General features: G+C 45.1%; 1 protein-coding gene across 3 annotated transcripts in view; it reads right to left on the bottom strand.

The window, feature by feature from the left end:
- MTX2 (metaxin 2) overlaps positions 1-10,708 on the bottom strand; it is a 68,940-nt gene extending 58,232 nt beyond the window's left edge. The window contains exon 1 of one of the 3 annotated variants that reach the window (XM_053283032.1): positions 10,467-10,708. In XM_053283032.1, the coding sequence (XP_053139007.1) occupies positions 10,467-10,506 (40 nt within the window). In that variant the 5' untranslated portion in view covers positions 10,507-10,708. The remainder of the gene's footprint in view (positions 1-10,466) is intronic. The other 2 variants (XM_053283033.1, XM_053283035.1) reach the window with 2 other exon arrangements.
- Between the last annotated feature and the right edge of the window lie 2,935 nt (positions 10,709-13,643).

Below are 13,643 nucleotides of genomic sequence, written 5' to 3'. Positions count from 1 at the left end.
TTCTCTGCAACCTCCATATCCTCCTTAATAATCCCTTTCACTCCCTCACTGTCTAATGGTCCAACTGCCTCCCTGGCAGGTTTCCTGCTTCTGATGTACTTAAAGAAGTTTTTGTTATTCCCCTTGATACTTTTGGCTAAATGTTCCTCAAACTCTCTTTTTGCCTCCCTTATTGTCACCTAGCATTTCTTTTGCCAGAGTTTGTGTTCCTTTCTGTTCTCTTCGTTTGGACAGGCCTTCCAATTTCCGAAGGAAGTCTTCTTCCCTTTTATGGCTTCCTTGGCAGTACCCATTAGCCATGCTGGCATCCTCCTGGACTTAGTGGTACCTTTCCTCCTTTTGAGTATACAGTCTAACTGGGTTTCTAGTATTGTAGTTTTGAGTAAGCTCTATGCACTCTGGAGCAAAGTGACTCTCCTGATTTCCCCCCTCAGCTTTCTTTTCACCATACTCCTCATTTTGGAGAAGTTTCCTCTTCTGAAATTCAAAATGTCTGTGTTAGACGTCCTTGGTGATTCTCTCCCCACATGTATGCTGAATTTGATGGCACTGTGGTCACTGTTCCCTAAAGGGTCGATGACACTGACGTCACGCACCAGGTCCTGGGTGTCACTCAGAATTAGATCCAAGGTCGCCTTCTCTCTGGTTGGTTCCATGACCAACTGTTCTAGGGCACAGTCATTTAGCATATCTAGAAATTTGACCTCTTTGTCCTGACTTGAATGTGAATTTACCCAGTCTATGTTTGGGTAATTGAAGTCACCCATAATTACAGCCCTGCCTCTCCTTGACGCCTCCCTGATTTCCTCCTGTAACTCCCAGTCACTGTCGGCATTATGATCCGGAGGGCGATAGCACGTCCCCAGTAGCGTGTTCCCTTTTCGGCCTTGTATAGTCACCCACAGGGTTTCTGTGGAGGACTCCAGTCCACCTAGGTTTTCTAGCTTGTTAGATTCTATCCCTTCTTTAACATACAGTGCTACCCCTCCTCCAAGGCGCCTCTCCCTGTCCTTTCTATAGAGTTTATACCCAGGGATAACAGTGTCCCACTGGTTCTCACTGTTCCACCATGTTTCTGTTATGCCCACTATATCTATTTCTGCATTAGCAACCAAGCACTCCAGCTCATCCATCTTGGCTTGGAGGCTTCTGGCATTGGCATATAAGCACCTATATGCTGAATCTCTCCCCTGATGTATGCTATTCTTTTGACTCTTTGACTTGCTGGCACAGGCTCCCGTCTGCTCTTTGTGCGGTTCTGCTCTGTCCCCTTCTGTTTTATCTGAATTCTTTGCAGCCTCACACTTTAAAGGATGGCTTTTGTCAAATGGGATACTGCCCAGCTCCCATTGGCCGTTCCCCAGGTGTCATTTTAAAAGCTGCTCTGCAACCTTTTTGATTTTAAGTGCCAGCAGTCTGGTTCCATCTTGGTTCAAGTGCAGCCCGTCCCTTTTGTACAGGCCTTGCTTGCCCCAAAATGTGTCCCAGTGCCTAACAAATCTAAACCCCTCCTCCCGGCACCGTCTCACCCACGCATTAAAACCCCTCAGCTCTGCCTGTCTCACTGTACTTGCGCATGGAACAGGTAGCATTTCTGAGAATGCTACCTTGGGGGTCCTGGACTTCAAAATGCTACCTATCAGCCTAAATTTGGCTTCCAGGACCTCCCAACTGCATTTCCCCACATCGTTGGTGCTGACGTGCACCACGACAGCTGTCTCCTCCCCAGCACTGCCTAGGAGCCTGTCTAGATGCTGCGTAATGTCCGCAACCTTCGCACCAGGCAGGCAAGTCACCGTGCGGTCAACACGCGGGTCACAAACCCATCTCTCTATCCCCCTAATGATCGAATCACCAACTACAAGGAGGCCCCCACCCCCCCAGAGGAGTATCCCCTGTGCGAGAGGATATGGGCTCATCATCCACAGAAGGGGTCCCTTCTAAAGGAGCATCTCCCTCTTCCTCAGACTGATGTCCTCCTTCCCTGAGACCTTCATTCTCCCTGACAGCAGAGGAGCTACCGGCCCTGGAGTGGGATGCCTCTATCACATCCCTGAAGGTCTCATCCACATGTCTCTCTGAGCTTCTCCAGATCCGCCACCTTGGTCTCGAGGGAACGGATTTGTTCCCTGAGAGCCAGGAGCTCCTTGCACCGAGCACGCACCCATGACTTCTGCCCATGGGGCAAATAGTCATACATGTGGCACTCTGTGCAATACACTGGGAAGTGCCCCTTCCCCTGCTGACCTTCTATCTTCATACTGTTTTAGTTAGCTCTTTACAGTATTTAGGGAGCTTACTGTCCGTTTATTAGATATTTTGTTAGGATAGGTCTCAGCTGTAATGGTCAACTATTTAACTGTCCAAACAGCCTTTCCCAAGAATGTGAGGGAAACGAGGGAGGGATATGTACTTACGTTCTCTTCTCCACCAGGCTCCTTGTGCTCCTTGTGACCGCAGGGGCTTGTTCCAGGCTCCCCCGCACACTTCCCGCTAAAGTCCTGCAAAACTCCTACATCCTGTTTGCTATCCCTGTCTGCTATGCTCTGTTCGAGATTCATGCTGTCAGAAGTGCCCCTGCCCAGCTTCAACGCTGCAAATTGGCTCTTTTTAATAACCACTTCTAAAATATTGATCTAAAACTTCATACATAGATGTAGATGTCCTGACAGCAAAAGAACAAACCGCAAAACTGGACAGTGAGCCAAGAGGAGATCCCCAAAAGTTAAAAGGAGTTGGAGATTGTGGGTGGGGCCAGATTCCTGAGTTTCACTCAGTTGGGAAGGAGCTCTTGTGAAGTCAAGAGCCACACCAGGGGAGCTTTGCTCCCAGGAGCTTTGCCAACAGGGGTTTGCCTGCAGATATCAAAAGGGAGTTTTGCAGGAGTTTAGTTTCAGAAGTATCCATGGAGGCACACAAGCAGTCCCCCTTCATCACAACAATAAGAATCCCCCTTTATTGCAAAGGAGACACTCAGCACAAGGAGAAGGTGAGTACTACCCCACTGTTGTAATTTTCTTGGAAGACAGAGCTTAAAACCTTTGATTAGCTGACAACTGCACCTAAGCTCTAGCTTCTAAGTAAACACCTCTATACATTCTAAATAGACAATCAAACCAGTTATGAAGGTAGAATGCCAGCAGGGGAGGAGATGCTTCTCAGGGTATTGCACTAAGTGTTGCATGTAAGACTATCTGCCTGAGGGACGTGGGTGTGCGCTCAGTGAGAAGACGTGGGTGTGCGCTCAGTGGAAAAAGCTCCTGGCTCTCAGGGGACAAGTCTGTTCCCTCAAAGCCAAGGTGGCTGATCTGGAGAAACTCAGGGAGGCAAAGAGGTGTGTGGATGAGACCCTCAGGAATGTGCTAGAAGTATCCCACTTCCAGGCAGACAGTTTCTCCACTGTCATAGAGAATGAAGGTCTCAGGGAAGGAGGACATCAGTCTGAGGAAGAGGGGGAATGCTCCCTTAGAAGGGACCCCTTCCATGGGTGATGTGCCCATATACTCTCACACAGGGGATACTCCTCCAGGGGTGGAGGCCTCCTAGTAGCGCGTGATTCAATCATCAGAGGCATAGAGAGATGGATCTGTGACCTGCATGAGGACTGCACAGTGACTTCCCTGCCTGGTGCGAAAGTTGAGGATGTCACGTAGCATCTACAGAGGCTCAGTGGAGTCAGCTGTCGTGTGCACATCCGCACCAACCATGCTGGGAAATGCAATCTGGAAATCCTGGAAGCCATATTTAGGCTCCTAGGTAACATACTGAAGTCTAGGACCCCCAGGGCAGTGTTCTCTAAAATGCTACCTATTCCATGCACATGGCCAATGAGACAGGGGGAGCTGAGAGATCTAAATGTGTGGTTGAGGCAGTGATGCCGGGAGGAGGGGTTTAGATTTGTTAGGCACTGGGATACATTTTGGGGCAAGTGAAGCCTGCACAAAAGAGATGGGCTTCACTTGATGGAACCAGACTGCTGGCGCTTAAAATCAAAAAGGTTGCAGAGGAGCTGCATGACACCTGGGGGATTTATTTTATTTTATTTTAACATTTTTATACCACCCAAAATGCAAGTTCTCTGGGAACTTGCTGGCAGGAACTGGGTGGTATCTGGTTTGGCAAGCAAAATCCCCTAAGGTGCGAGGTTGCAAACATTTCAGATAAACTTGAAGGGGACAGAGTAGACCCAGGAGTAGAGCAGACAGATACACATGACAGCTGGCCAAAAAGGTCAAATGATGGTGAGGAGATAGCACACGCCAACACCAAGTGAAAGACTCAGTGTATAGGTATCTATATATGAGTGCCAGAAACCTATGAGCCAAGATGGGTGAGCTGGAGTGCTTGGTTGCTAATGAAAATATATATAGTGGGCATAACAGAAACCTGGTGGAACTGTGAGAACCAGAGAGACACTGTTATTCCTGGATACAAACTCTAGGACAGGGAAGGTAGGATGCAGGGTGGGGGAGTAGCACTTCATATTAAAGAAGGGATAGAATCCAACAAGCTAGAAAACCTAGGAGGACCGGAGTACTCAACAGAATCATTATGAGTGACAATAGGAGGACTGAAAGGAAATGGAAACCCCGGCTAACTTGGCAAAAAGGCACCTTTTAACGTGGTGGTTATCTTTTATTTAGCAGGGGGAGAGTAACTGGCCCTATCCACCCTCAGCACAGTATCTCCAGTGACTGTTGCTGGTGTCTATCTTATGTTTCTTTTTAGATTGTGAGCCCTTTGGGGACAGGAAGCCATCTTATTATTTGTGTAAACCAGCCTGAGACATTTTTGGAAGGGCGGTATAGAAACTGAATGAATGAATGAATAATAAAATGTGTTACTAGGGACATGCTATTGCCCTCCGAATCAAAATGCTGAGAGTGACCTGGAGTTGGAGAAGCAAATCAGATAGACGTCAAAGAGTTGTAATAATGGGTGACTTCAATTACCCACACATAGACTAAATTTACATTCAGGTAATGATAGAAAGGCCAAATTTCTAGATATAGTAAATGACTGTGCCTTAGAACAGTGGGTCATGGAACCAACCAGAGAGATGGCAACCTTGGACTTAATCCTTAGTGGTGCCCAGGACCTGGTGCAAGATATTAGAGTTGTAGAATCATTGGGGAACAGTAACCATAGTGTGACCCAATTCAGCTTATATGCTTGTGGAGTATTGCAAAGGAAGTATTGTGGAGTATTGCAAAGTGGAGTATGCTTGTGGAGTATTGCAAAGGAACACGGATATGTTGGACTTCAAGAGAGGCGATTTCTCAAAAATGAGGGGATTGTTAAAAAGGAAGCTGAAAGAGAAAGTCAGGAGGGTCAAATCACTCCAGAAAGCATGGGACTTATTTAAAACCACAATAATAGAAGCTCAGTTGGAATGTATACCAAAAAGGAGGAAAGGTACCACCAAGTTCAGGATGACGCCAGCATGGCTAACAAGTAGAGTAAGGGAAGCTATAAAAGGGAAGAAGACTTCCTTCAAAAAAATGGAAGCCTGGCCCAAATGAAGATAACAGAAAGGAACATAAATTCTGGCAAAAGAAATGCAAGGAGACAATAAAGGGATGGGGAAAGAGAGCTTGAGCAGCATATAGCTAGGAGTGTCAGGGGAATAACAAAAACCTCTTTAAATATATCAGCAGCAAGAAACCTACCAGGGAGGCGGTTGGACCCTTAGAGGATGAGGGCATGAAAGGGATTATTAAGGAGAATAAGGAGATTGCAGAGAAGTTAAATGAGTTCTTTGCATCTGTCTTCACGGCAGAGGATACTGACCATATACCCTCTCCAGAACTGAGTTTTTCAGGTTTAGCGGCTGAGGAACTGGGTGAATTTGAGATGACAAGGGAAGATGTTCTAAACTGTCTTGAAAAAGTAAAAATGAACAAATTGCCATAGCCAGATGGCATCCACCCAAGAGATCTGAAGGAACTCAAATGTGAAATTGCTGATCTCCTAGCAAAAATACGTAATTTTCCCTATAATCTTTAACAAGAGAACTGGAAAGAGCTAATGTAATGTTGATTTTCAAGAAGGGATCCAGGAGGCATCCAGGAAATTACAGGCTCTCACAACAAGAGAACCAGGGGTTAAACATAAGAACAGCCCTACTGGATCAGGCCCAAGGCCCATCTAGTCCAGCATCCTATTTCACCCAGTGGCCCAACAGATGCCACTGGAAGCCTGCAGGCAGGAGTTGAGGGCATGCCCTCCCTCCTGCTGTTACTCCCCTGCAATTGGTACTCAGAGGCATCCTGCCTTTGAGGCTGGAGGTGGCCTATAGCCCTCCAACTAGTAGCAGTTGATAGGCCTCTGCCCCATGAAGTTATCAAAGCCCCTCTTAAAGCCATCTAGGTTGTTGGCTGTCACCACATCTTGTGGTAGAGAATTCCACAAGTTGATTATGTGTTGTATGAAAAAATACTTCCTAAATGTTGGTCCTAAATTTCCCAGCAATCAATTTCATGGGATGACCCCTGGTTCCAGTGTCATGTGAGAGGGAGAAGAATTTCTCTCTATCCACTTACTCCACTCCATGCATGGTTTCATAGACTTCTGTCATGTCTCCCCGCAGTCGTCTTTTTTCTAAACTAAATATCCCCAGGTGTTGTAGCCTTGCCTCATAAGAAAGGTGCTCTAGGCCCCGATCATCTTGGTTGCCCTCTTTTGCACCTTTTCCAGTTCTACAATGTCCTTTTTTAGATGTGGTGACCAGAATTGTACACAGTACTCCAGGTGTGGCCACACCATTGTTTTGTATAAGGGCATTATAATATTAGCAGTTTTATTTTCAATCCCCTTCCTAATGATCCCTAGCATGGAATTGGCCTTTTTCACAGCTGAAACACACTGAGTCAACACTTTGAGCTGTCCACCATGACCCGAAGATCCCTCTCTTGATCAGTCACCGACAGTGACTGATCAGTTATCCCATGAAACTGAAGAACAGGACATTTAGGACCGACACAGCACAATTTGGAATTCTCTGCCACAGGATGCGGTGATGGCCACTAGTTTGGATAGCCTTAAAAGTGGCTTCCAGGGATCCTCAACGTTGGGCCCCCAAATGTTCTTGGACTTCAACTCCCATAATCCCCAGCCAAAGGCCACTGGGCCTGGGGATTATGGGAGTTGAAGTCCAAGAACATCTGGAGGCCCAACACTGAGGATCCCTGGCTTAGACAAAGTCATGGAGGACAAGTCTATCAATGGCTACTAGTCTGGTGACTACAAGCCACCTCCAGCCTCAGAGGTAAGATGCCGCTAAATAACAGTTTCAGGGGAGCAATGGCAGGAGAGCGGGCAAGTCCTTAGCCCCTGCCTGTGGGCTTCTCTGAGGCATCTGTTGTGTGAAACAGGATGCTGGACTACATAGGCCTTGAGCCTGATCTAGCAGGGCTGTTATGTCCTTATGAGAGTCCCATTTTCATTTTTTATCATCACTTCCTTCTAATTGGAGCAAACACCCACTTCAAAAGCAGATAGCAACTTTGCAGGCGATCTCCTGCAAGAAACAACATGAGGGGAAGGAGCTGACCACCTGCTCCCCACAATCCCAATCAGGATTGCTTTCCGGCTGCTTTTTTTTTTTTTGGTGAACAGAGAGACACTTCCATCTGCACACAGTAGGTCTGCATCTATTCTAGACTGATCTTGAGGCAACCCTGCATGGCCAAGGGAGCACAGGATTATGCCTTCAAGAAGGGACACAGTTCCAATTTTAAAACCAAAGCATGATAACACTGTGTTCTAAGTTTTTTATTGGGGATATTTTTAAAATGTATTATCTGTTGGTTTTATGTAAATATATGAAATAAATCAGTTAGGACCAACTAAAATGTCACAAAGCAGTCAGCAACTGCTGTTTCTTCAAAACTCTTCTTCAAGCTATATGTTAAGCAAAACATGGGTGTGGAGGAGGAGAAAAAAATGATAAGCACGGTGGAAGAGTCCCTCATGTTTGCTGTTTGTAACAGTCTGAAGATGAAGTGAAGGAGGTTGCATGCAGACATGGCAGTCTTTATATTAGACAAACTGGAGATTTTAGATTGAATATTTTATAGAGTCAATAGAAGCCAGATTTGGTAGTGGAGCATATGCAACCCCCTTAAAAACAAGAAGAAGAAAAAACCCAACCTTAGGTGATAAACATTAACCTTCCCCAGTATTCTAGATTTAGTACACCACATAAAATTGATCTACAGCATTGCCAATATAAAAACCACCACATTTCTCTTCTGTGCTCTGCCCTGCAAGGGATCAGTCTGTCCTACTAAGTGCTGGAGAATAACTTTAGATTGTATATTTGCAAAAAAATAAAATAAAGGAAAGGCATGCAATTTAATTTAATCTGTATAAAGCCTTCTACACTGCAGCCACATACTGCAGACTTGTGGGCTTTCCCATGATACCCACCTTTTTCTCCCTTCTCCCTAACCCACTTATTCCTTTGCTTAACATCCAGCCTGAAGAAACATTCTAGAGAACTTGAAAGCTTGCCCGCTACTCTGTGATGTTTAAGTTGATCCTAATAAAGATATTACTCTATCTGAGATATTTTTCCCCAATGGACTAATACAGATACCTACAATGTGTATGGTTTTTTCGCTGGTTTGTTGTTGTTTTTTTAGAGGCCCAGTTTAGCAGACTGTTGTCTGAAGAGACGATTTCGATGTTCCGTGCCACTATAACACTATCTGGAAATGGCAGAGGATATTTAATAATCCAGATTTGATATTTAACATCCAGGCTTGACAACTTCCATGTGCTCTGCATTGGGCTGCCTTTGTGCATGGTCCCTAACTGCAACTGGTGCAGAATGTGGCAAACAGGTTGGTCTCCAGTGCTAGCCAAAGAGGTCACCGCATTACTCCTATTTTAAAAGAACTACACTGGCCGCCAATAGGTTTCTGGGCAAAATACAAAGCGCCAGTTATTACCTATAAAACCCTGAATGGCTTGGGCCCAGGGTATTGAAGAGAGTGCCTTCTTCTTCATGAACTCCATTGCTTATTAAGATAATCAGAGTCCAATTGCAGTTACCACTGGCTCGCTTGGTGCTGATCCAAAGCCAGGCCTTCTCTAGGATTGCCCCAGGGCTCCGGAATGCACTTCCATATGAAATCAGAACCTCCCCATCTCTGGCTGTTTTTAAGCAACTCTTGAAAATGCACCTATTTTTATGAGCCTTATAGTTTACTGTTTTAAAGTTTTATTAAAGGTTATTCTAATTTGTTTTATATGATTTAAGGTTTTAATTGTTGTGTTTTACTACTACTACTAATATTTATATGCCACTCTTCAACCAAACTGCTCAAAGCAGTTTACATAGAAAAATAAATAATATATAAATAAAATGGTCTGTTGTCCCCAAAGGGCTCACAATCTAAATAGAAATTTTAATTTGTAAATCACCTTGAGATTATATATGGAGCAGTATATAAATGCAACACACACACACCCCTTCACTCCACACTTCAAATTTCAGTCCTGAGCCAAATTTTAAGGACCTCTCAAAGAGTACACCATGTTTTTAAGGCCTTTTCCCCTCTTCCCTCTTATGCTCCATTTTAAGCAATGTTACATTCCTTCTTAATCCCAACTTTTCTTTCCATCTTTGATGCACAACACACTTTATGAGTAGCTCTTTAAGCAATATGAGGTGCTATGTTTTCCAATGGAGAAAACCAGCACTGAAAATCAACCACACATGCAATAATGAACTATTCAAATGTGACACGAAAACAAGCCACCCATTTATGGGCCACTGCTAGGGATAATCTGACTCCTAAACTGAGAACACTTGCCTTGCAACAATCCTCAGGCCTATCAGGTAATCCCTATCAATATCTTTTCACGATATCAATCCATTAAGATCTCCAGGATTGCTTTCAGAAGTCACCTCCAAATCGATGCCGATTCCTGGAGGCTCTAGGCCAATCCTGGAGAATTAGCAACCCACGAGGAAGTAGGTAGCGTGGCTACCCCAAAATGTTTATTTGATTTAATGTTGATGATTTAATGTTGAAGACGCTTCTATACCGCCAAAAACTCACGCCTCTGGGCGGTTTACAAGAACCTTAGTGCTTGAGGCAGATGTTCCAAGTAGGAGCCACCAGCCGGCAGAATTATGGCAAACCACCTCTGGAAGATCTGCCCAAGACGCAAACGCCAGGCAGGCCACTCGGCTGCTCATGGTCAACTCGGCAGAGAGCAACTCAGAGCATCATCAGCATGCCAGCAGGAGGGAGGAAGCTTCGCCTTCACACTCCTCCCACCCTTTCTCCGCGCTCAGGTCTCTGCAGCCTATGCGCCCGCCCCCTCCCCGCAAGCATGGACTGTACCGCGGTTTGGTCCACGCTTAGGAAGAGAGGAGGAGGAGGGTGAGCGCACTTCCCACCCTCTGCACTGCGCGCCCCCTGCACTGCTCCCCTGCTGCGCCAGCTGCTCACCTGCTATTTGAGTCACAAACGCTTCCGCCGCCAGCGACATGTTGCCAGCCCGAGGGAGGCGGGTTCGCTCCCTCCCGGCAGGCCCTTCCTCCCCTCGCGCGTCCAGGCGCCCAGTCTTTGGGCCGCGGCGCCACACAAGGTGAAGGACACCCACAGGAACTCGGCGGCTGCGCCGACAGCCTGAGAAAGTAGTGCATCCGGGGCCTGCTCCGCCCCTTGGCCCGGCCCGCGCGCCGCCGCGCCAGAGAGAGAGAGAGAGAGGCCGCCGCCGCCGCCTGCTAGCCTGCGAAGTTCCCCGCTGCTCTCTCTCTCTCTCTCTACAGAGGCAAATGCGATGAGAGGTTTCGTCAGTATTACAGGCATTAGAACCTGCTTCGCCACAGAGCCGGCCAGAACCTGTCTGCAAAACTAAGGGATGAGCTCTGGGACTTCTCTGACATAAGTAGTTGTTATTTCATATCAGTAGACCTCGCCTTTGAGCATGTGCAGAGTGCACTTTTCGTTCCCACTTATTCAGTGTTCCCACGTGGCTGCGTCCCTCTCTCGCGCTCATAGGGTGAGAAAATCAACAGCTGAATCTTTTCCCTTGACGACAGATGCTGATTTTTTGTTTGTCAGGCAGCAGCTGTTAAAGGTATCAGGAGCCCTGACTGACAGCAGAAGAAGGAGGCCATCCTTCCCTCCATCCAGCACTTTTCTGGCTCTGTGTCTACCTCTGTGATTAAGTAGCACGGCTTGCAGGCACGTTTTTTTAAGCCCCGGTTTCCCTCCTTTTTGGAAATTAAACACTTTTTGTCAGGCTCATAAGTTTTAGAAAAGAAGCTGTGAATGCTAATCCCCAGGGGGCTCCCGGTATAGGCTGACTATCCTAGCCTCATTCACCTCGTTCCAGGCAATGCGATTTGCACACTAGACAAATCACATCCATGGTAACTGGTGCAAATAATGGGCAATGAGTGAGCATGCCTGATAGATTTCGTTTCAGATATGTATTTCATCGAAGTTATTACCAAGTTATCTGACCTCCTTCCCCCCTCCCACGCACGCCCTTTTTCTGTGGGTGGGGGAGACTTCTCACACCAGCCTTCAAAATATTCTATCCCCATCTGCTTTAACATTTCAGGATTCCCAAATCCCATGCCCTCCTCATGTGCAAATTCTCAAGGCCATAATGAGTCATGGGTGAGTGATGCCATAATCTGCAATTTCACATGTTGAAGAGTGACGGGGAGAAAGACAAGTAGTTTTAACAAGATATGTGTTGCCTTTCTTCCCATTGCTTCAGTATTTCACCTATCGTAGCATATTTCACCTATAATTACAATAGTAAGGCACAATATAGACACATAAGAAATTTCCTTTCCTAATAAACTAATTCAGCTTACTTCTCAATTATTATCTATTAACTCATTGGTAACCTAAGGAGTTACCAAGTTGCCATTTCATCCATAATTCCCCATACCCTGTTGCCATACTATGCTACAGTATCGTAAGTACTGAAGCAGCAATTCCAGAGATAATTATTTGCTTTTTCCTGATTTGTCTATACAAATTTATACAGGAGACCCAAGTTCAAATTCCTGCCATGACACTTGGTGGAAGACTCTGAACCAGTCACTTATCTCTCAGCCTAATCACAGGGTTGTTATGAAGATAAACATAAACCATGTACACTATCTGGACTCCTTGTAAAATAAAAAAAAAAGCAGGATATAAATGTAAAAATAAATAAATTTTATGTATTACATAGATAAATACAATTTTATTCAATAAAGAGTTTTAGAATATATAAACTGCTTTACCACAACTGCTCAAAGCAGCTTGCAAAAGAGTTAAAATATAATTCTACAAAATAACTTAGAACAAAATAACATTAATATAAAACATGCCTTTGACATGCCAAGTTCAAATGGATATTAAAGCAGAAATAAAATTACATTAAATTACAGCTGTTCTTTGAATTGCCTTCTTAAAGTCTGGAGACAGGTCCTAAGCTAGGACTCTAGGCAATCAACTCTACTATGTGGGGCCATCATTGAGAAAATCCTGATGCCACCAGCTCTTGCGTAGCCCATTCCTGCATCTGCCCACCAATCAGATGAACAGTTGGTAGCAAATATCACCTTTTGCAGCAGGAGGAAAGAAGTGAATTCAGTCCCTTCCCTGAGCAATTGACCAGCATTGTCAAATCGGTGCTGCTGGCCAGGTGATCAGAGTTGTACGTCTGGTTTCCAATCTAGCAATCAGAACATTGTGAACCACCACGGGTGTGGAGGTAGTGATCCAGTTCTGGGAACTGCACAGACAGCACTGTTTTGCCTGTGCAGCTGATAAACCATCAGGTGACTCATGGATGCAGATTTCTTCCACTAGATTAGAACAGTGCTATGTTACCTTTATTTTCCCTTTAAAAGTGTTTTTACATTATTATACAAAAAGTCCCATGTCTGGAATAGTATAACAGGGAACAGTCAGTCTCTAAAGAATTTGAACAACAAGGAGCACTCCATTGCCAAAGCATATTTGTATTTAAATTCTTACTCTTTCAAAGTTGGTGCAATAGTGTGGGCAAGTGAGTTGTATCACTCAACATCCCTGCTGATGTCATGGGTGCCAGGGACACTCATGCAGTCACCTTCTATGATCAGAATTTACTGTGAGGACAAATCACAGTGACCCAGCAACCAAATACTGCATTTGACTGCTATGCAACATGCAACATACTGCACAAAAGCAAGATGTTGGAGAAAGATATCTGGCCCCCATGCAACAGACAAGGCTTTGTTTTTCATCTAGAAAGACTGTTATTTAAATTATATGCATATTGAATCATTGCATTTCAATAATTTATACTGAAGTTATGAAAATCTGAACCTGCAGATTTTTTTTATTTGAATATGTATTATTAGACAGCCTCTGTACAGGAGGCCTACATTTTCAAATGGCTTGGGTATATACCACAAGTCACCTTGATTCCTGAGGTCCTGTCATACATCTGACTTTGACCAGCACTGACTAACCACAAGGCTGACACTGTATACCCAAATAATTCCAATGTCTGCAGGCTTTCTGTCCCTCTTACTTCATATTTCATTTTAATAGCAGAAGCAGAATTAAACTGTCAGCAATATTTGAGAAGCCAACACTGTTTATGTTACTAACGGGTTTTACATCCGT

Source organism: Hemicordylus capensis, chromosome 1 (assembly GCF_027244095.1).
Source record: "Hemicordylus capensis ecotype Gifberg chromosome 1, rHemCap1.1.pri, whole genome shotgun sequence".
Lineage (NCBI taxonomy): Eukaryota > Metazoa > Chordata > Lepidosauria > Squamata > Cordylidae > Hemicordylus > Hemicordylus capensis.
This window is presented reverse-complemented; position numbering and strand designations above follow the sequence as displayed.